At 35.6% G+C, this 6,409-nt stretch overlaps 1 protein-coding gene across 1 annotated transcript; it reads left to right on the top strand.

The window, feature by feature from the left end:
- The first annotated feature begins 3,834 nt into the window (after positions 1-3,834).
- mRpL27 (mitochondrial ribosomal protein L27) lies at positions 3,835-6,084 on the top strand. Its single transcript, XM_034969579.2, has 3 exons — positions 3,835-4,027; positions 4,205-4,368; positions 5,829-6,084. The coding sequence occupies exons 1-3, from the start codon at positions 3,976-3,978 to the stop codon at positions 6,030-6,032; spliced, it is 420 nt and encodes a 139-aa protein (XP_034825470.1). The 5' UTR covers positions 3,835-3,975; the 3' UTR covers positions 6,033-6,084.
- Positions 6,085-6,409: the final 325 nt, after the last annotated feature.

The following is a 6,409-nucleotide window of genomic DNA, read 5'->3' on the forward strand; positions in this document are numbered from 1 at the left end:
TTGCGATTTGTACGGCTCTTCTAAATATATAAAAGGAAAAGGTGACTGACTGACTGACTGACTGACTGATCTATCAACGCACAGCTCAAACTACTGGACGGATCGGGCTGAAATTTGGCATGCAGATAGCTATTATGACGTAGACATCCGCTAAGAAAGGATTTTTGAAAATTCAACTCCTAAGGGGGTGAAAAAGGGGTTTGAAATTTGTGTAGTCCACGCGGACGAAGTCGTGAGCATAAGCTAGTTAAATATAAATTAGCTATCAAACATTCAAGTCGGTTAAAGTTCAATGTGACATGGTTGTGGAGGTTGTCTTGTTTGGGCCACGTTTCGGTTCGAACCTAAAATTTTACCAAAGTCAAAATAAAAAATCGGCGAAATGCGATTCAGACTCAAAGACAGATTCAGACTCAAATGAATGTACAAGTAAAGGCCTTTCATGTAGTACCCTACTTGGTACTATATGAAAGGTATATTTTCATAATACATTATTTCAATAACTATTTTTAGGGTTCTGTACCTCAAAAGGAAAACGGAACTCTTATAGGATCACTTTGTTGTCTGTCTGTCTGTCAAGAAAACCTATAGGGTACTTCCCGTTAACCTAAAAACATGAAATTTAGCAGGTAGGTAGGTACTAGGTCTTATAGCACAAGTAAAGGGAAAAATCCGAAAACCGTGAATTTGTGGTTACGTCAAAACAAAAAAATTAAAATGTGTTCATGAACAAATATTGGTATTTTCAACTTTCAAAGTAATAGATATGTAATACCAAGTGGAGTATCCTATGAAAGGGCTTTACTTGTACGTTCTTAAACATTTATTTTTATTTTTATACTGAATAGTGAATAGTTTTTGGTTTATCTTGCAAAATGTCGAAAAAATACGACTGCAGTACAGAACCCTCGGTGCGCGAGTCTGATTCGCACTTGGCCGGTTTTTTCCCTCTTTTATTTGATACAACTCCCACTCGATACAATAGCAAAACAATTTTTTTGGAAACGATTTTATTCGTATAAAAAAATGTAGCCTAATCTTAGCCGGATCATAATCGGCTCAGTACTACGATGCTACGATGAAACACACATATAGACAAACCTAAATACATAGACTGCTAAAATTATAACCGTTCCTTTTCGCTTTTCCGCAGTCGGATAAAAAAAACCGGCCAAGGGCGAGTTGGACTCGCGCACGTAGGGTTCCGTACCATTATCTATAAAAACGGCGAAAAAAACACTTGTGTTGTATGGGAGCCCCTTAAATATTTATTTTATTCTGTTTTTAGTATTTTTTGCTATAGCAGCAACAGAAATACATTAGCTGAGAAAATTTCGACTGTCTATATATCACGTTTCATGAGATACAGCCTGGTGAGTCTTAGTAATAGGGCCTTGTTATACCATTTGGGTACGGAACCCTAAATATATTATGTCCAGTTGCGTTACAAAAAACGCGTCATTTCCTGAATATTTTCATTTCTTGTGTGATAAATTGTTTTTTTTTTGTTAATATGATAAGCTATGACAGCCTAGTGGTTAGGACGTCCGCCTTCTAATCGGAGGTCGGGGGTTCGATCCCGGGCACGCACCTCTAACTTTTCGGAGTTATGTGCGTTTTAAGTAATTAAATATCACTTGTTTTAACGGTGAAGGAAAACATCGTGAGGAAACTTGTATGCCTGAGAGTTCTCCGTAATGTTCTCAAAGGTGTGTGAAGTCTACCAATCCGCACATGGCCAGCGTGGTAGACTATGACCAAAACCCTTCTCACTCTGAGAGGAGACCCGTGCTTTGTAGTGAGCCAGCGATGGGTTGATCATGATGATGATGATGAGTTTCAAGTAGGGACGTGATTGGGATTAACTCCACCCGATATTTTATCTGGTGCGAAAACTGCGCAAGATGGAATTTTGCCCCCAAAATCTCGATAAAGAATTATGGCGACTTACGATAATTTTATTTTATGAAAAAAAAAAACAGAAAACTAAGTCATTACCAGAAAATGTTTGGTTGTGTTGTGGTCAAGTTATTCCGTTATTTTTCTATTTATGTATGTACGTAGAACTGTATGTTGATATAAACATTTTAGCGTTTAAACTACCGTGAGTGATTTTCATTATAAATAATCTGTCCCGGCTGTACTCACGTGTTTAGTCGACGCTGTTAGCCCGACTAGTTTCGAACCCATCCGGGGTCCTTTTTCAAGGGAGTCATGACGCCACACACACAACCGCGGCGCGTGCGCGAACTGACTCCCTTGAAAAAGGACCCCGGATGGGTTCGAAACTAGTCGGGCTAACGTCGACTAAACACGTGAGTACAGCCGGGACAGATTATTTATAATGAAATAAACATATATTTTGATTCTTTGTTCTCGTTTAGTTTAAAAGGACTCGGCTGGTGCCTCGTCCTGAAATCCCTTCAGAAGTCCGAGGCGAACTCTGCCAGTAATCGCTTTATTTCAGCCCGGAATGTAATGTACTATTACTTACCCATTTTTTGCAAAACTGGTTTGTCTACTGGCATTCGACTCACACGGCATGTGCAATATTTTTGAAGCTGCATTATCATAATATTATATTATACACGTACCTACTTCTAATTAATTATTTAGTAAGTAGGTACATATACTCAATTAATTGGTAAATTCTTATTTCTTATCATTACTCATTAGGTATCTATCTAACTAAACTGAAAACAGGAAAACAACAAGTTTGAATTGAACTTTCCTAATTAAAAGTGCCAAAGTGCGCAAATAATATTAATCATGTATTTATGGACCGTATCTACGCAATACAATTTATGCCCTTATTATTAGCAGGTTAAATGTTGTGAACTATTTGTTTGTGCTCATTAATCAGTGATGAGTGATGATGACTCTGCAAAATATAAGATTCAAAAAACTCATTCATAATACATCGATGTTCATGATATTACATACCTAAATATGTTCTGTTGTTCTAATAGGTTCTAATGGGTAGGTAGGTATACGGTATAATAATACCTATTAATGAATAATAATAAATCTTTATATGAGAAAAAACAAGGGAAACACTGAGTAAACCATGGTAGTAACAAGCAAAGTTCCTGGCCCCCAAACTAGGATTCCCGGTGCTATGGGAAGCGCCAGTCTAACACCCGAATATTATAACGAACTTTGTTTTCATCTCACTCGCTCGGAAATAATCCGTTTGCCCTTTGAAATCTGAGTGGAAAGTGATAATTTTGCTCGCTAGGGCGCAAAGTACGAGTTGAAATTTGAACGTGACTAACTGTGGTCTATGGTTGCGTACCTACTTAATTTTAAAAACTTAAAACTTAATTTATCACGTGGTATTTTTAATAGAAAGAAAAAATCGTAGATAGAGTAATAAAGGTAGATACAGGAACGTTTGCTTTCTCATTCACAGTAAAAAGAGAGCACAGATAAAGTTACTAATGTGATAAACACAGACGCAGCTAACCTATTTTTTGTCCCTTATCGTGTAACTGAATTTTTTCAAGAATACATACAACTTCCATACAAGGCATGCAACTTTATTTGCGAAACAAACTTTGAGAATTCGTGGCGTAATTGTATTTTTCATGAGTTATTTACTTGTTTTCACATAAAAAACGTTTAATACAAATGTTGTTGATCGGTTAATACAAATATTGACTACTAAACAATGGTAATTGTCGTGTTATTCACCGTTACGTCGGGCTATCGCTATCTCAGTCTCGGTTACACAGTACTTTAGTCTAGCTTTTTTATTCAGTCTACGTTGTCAAATGTCAATTCAACTGTCACGTACGGCGTACGATATCTAAATCCGTAGTGATTATATACTCTTTGATCTAAATCATCTGTGGTTCTTATTGTCGAATAGAATTATTTTATTGGATTTTTCGGGGATTATTCATGGGTTTTCATACCTAGTTTTTTAAGTAGGTGGTTTATAACATAATAACCAACATTCTGAAGTATTTAACTATGTCCTGGAATATAATTTTAAACTCGTGCAAAATAAAAACAACATTACTCGGTAAGTTCTAACCTACGAACATAAGACAATAAATAAAAGAAAATACCACTTACAAAGATATTTCTTTTGATACTAGATATGAACTAGATTATATTGATAAGAATTAAAGTGTTTTAACAGTTTTTTTATGAATACCTTAACTTAACCCTAAAAATTACAAACAAAATTAATTTACAGATTCAGTTCGCTATGCCAGTAAAAAGACAGGAGGCAGTACAAAAAACACAAATTGTAAAGTGAGACCTAAACACAGGGGCTGGAAAGTGCAAGATGGCCACAATGTGACTAAGGGTCATATATTAGCCACTCAACTCACAACCCGCTTTCTTCCAGGATTGAATGTAAGTTAAAGCAAGTTTATTTCGTTTAAAATAATTAATTGATATTGTGAGTTGATAATATCAAAACCATTAGCAAACTAGCTGATGCATGTGACTTCACCCGCATGGATTTAGATTGTCAAAAATCCAATGGGAACTCTTTGATTCTATAGGGTAAAAAAAGCATATGTCACTCTCAGGGTCTTCAACTATATCCATGTAAAAATCAGGTCAATCTGTTGCTCCGTTGTGTGATTGAAGGACAATCCCTCAAATAAACACTTTTGCATTTATAATATGGGTAGTAATTAAGTCAGATAAGCAGCTGTCAACGGCCACTGCAAAATAAATTCGCACTTGGGAAATTAGATATCCAGATATCTTCTAAACAAGCTCGCCCCAACCTAGTCCTCATCATTATCTCACAGTAAAAAAATGCTGTAATAAGAAAAATCATACATCGTAATAGAATATGAGAAGTGAGAATCCAACATGATTTACATTCAGGCTATTTTTCTTAATGGCTTCAGCTAACAAGCTAAGCTAGCAAAGCTATAGGGTACTATGGTGATCTATAATCTTGAATTCAGCACAAAAGTAGATCTTGTGATGCAAATAACCCTAATAACTAATAAATTTGAAAATCCTTGATTGTAGATCAAACATTATGTAATATTCCAGAACTCTCTTAAGTTGAAATTCAAATTTGCTCTTGTTTAGATTCTGTTAAAAATAAAGGATTTTAAAATCTTACTTATATTATAAAGAGGTAAGAGCGTAATCTCTGAAACTAATGATGTGATTCTAAAAACCTCCCTGGCGAATTGGTAAGTGCTGTGGTCTTATTAATATGAGGTCCCGGGTTCGATTCCCGGCAGGGGTTTGGAATCATATATGTAATTTCTAAATTTCTGGTCTGGTCTTAGTGGGAGGCTTTGGCTGTAGCTAGTTACCACCCTACCGGCAAAGCTGTGCCGCTAAGCGATTTAGCATTCCAGTATGATGCTGTGTAGAAACCAAACGTGTATGGGGTTAATAAAAAAATAAACTGCCACACTCCTTTCAGGTTAGCCCACTTCCATCTTAGACCGCATCATCATCACTTACCACCAGGTGAGATTGCAGTCAAACGCTTGCAAAACTTAATAGATAAATAGCTACATTATCCTTGAATGCTATAGGCTATAAATTATAACACAGATGTAATAAGCAAAATCTAAACTATAATCTATACAAATATTATAAAGGTAAGGTAAAGTTTGTAAGTTTCTTAGTAGGAATTAATCTCTGGAACTACTGAGCCGATTTTGAAAATTGTTTCAGCAGTAGAAAGCTACATTATTTCCGAGTGACAGGTTTTTTATTTTATTTTCAAAAAATTAGAGAACCCTTTGAAAATTTTAACCAGTGCGATGTTGGGGTGTTGCGAGTATAATAACATAACAAATAATTTACTAACAAAATTTTTTCTTCAATTTCAGGTTGGTTTTGGAAGAAATGGCACCCTTTTTGCCATTGAGGAAGGCAAGGTTGTTGTAACTTGTGAGAAGTTTGACCCCAACTGGGAACATACATGGGTAAAAAGAATTTATGCAGGCCGGGAGCAACATACCATATTTAAAAAGTATTTCAATGTTATACCAAAACCGCAGCACAATCGGTTCAAGCTGATTGATGAAGTTTAGTTGAATAGTTAAATTATTATCATAGTTGTATTAATTATAGTTTTTAAAGTACCTTGTTTAGTTTATTTTGTTTTAGTTTATTAAGTAGGTAGGTACCAAATCTCTGACAAAACAAAACAAATTTATTTCATACTAGATGATGCCCGCGACTTCGTCCGCGTGGACTACACAACTTTCGGACCCCCATTTTATCCCCTTAGGAGCTGAATTTTCTCAAATTACTTTCTTAGCGGATGTCTACGTCATAATAGCTATCTGCATGAAAATTTCAGCCCAACCCATTCAGTAAATTAAGCTGTGCGTTGATAGATCAGTCAGTCAGCTTTTCCTTTTTATATATTATATAGATTAACGTGTTTTCACTTTGTAGAAGACCT

This window comes from Maniola hyperantus, chromosome 6 (assembly GCF_902806685.2).
Source record: "Maniola hyperantus chromosome 6, iAphHyp1.2, whole genome shotgun sequence".
NCBI classification, from domain to species: Eukaryota; Metazoa; Arthropoda; class Insecta; order Lepidoptera; family Nymphalidae; genus Maniola; species Maniola hyperantus.

Coding starts and splice junctions, on each gene's coding strand:
- mRpL27 (XM_034969579.2), top strand. CDS start 3,976: ATGTCCTGGAATATAATTTTAAACTCGTGCAAAATAAAAACAACATTA. Junction 4,028..4,204: donor AATAAAAACAACATTACTCG/GTAAGTTCTAAC, acceptor ATTAATTTACAG/ATTCAGTTCGCTATGCCAGT. Junction 4,369..5,828: donor GCTTTCTTCCAGGATTGAAT/GTAAGTTAAAGC, acceptor CTTCAATTTCAG/GTTGGTTTTGGAAGAAATGG.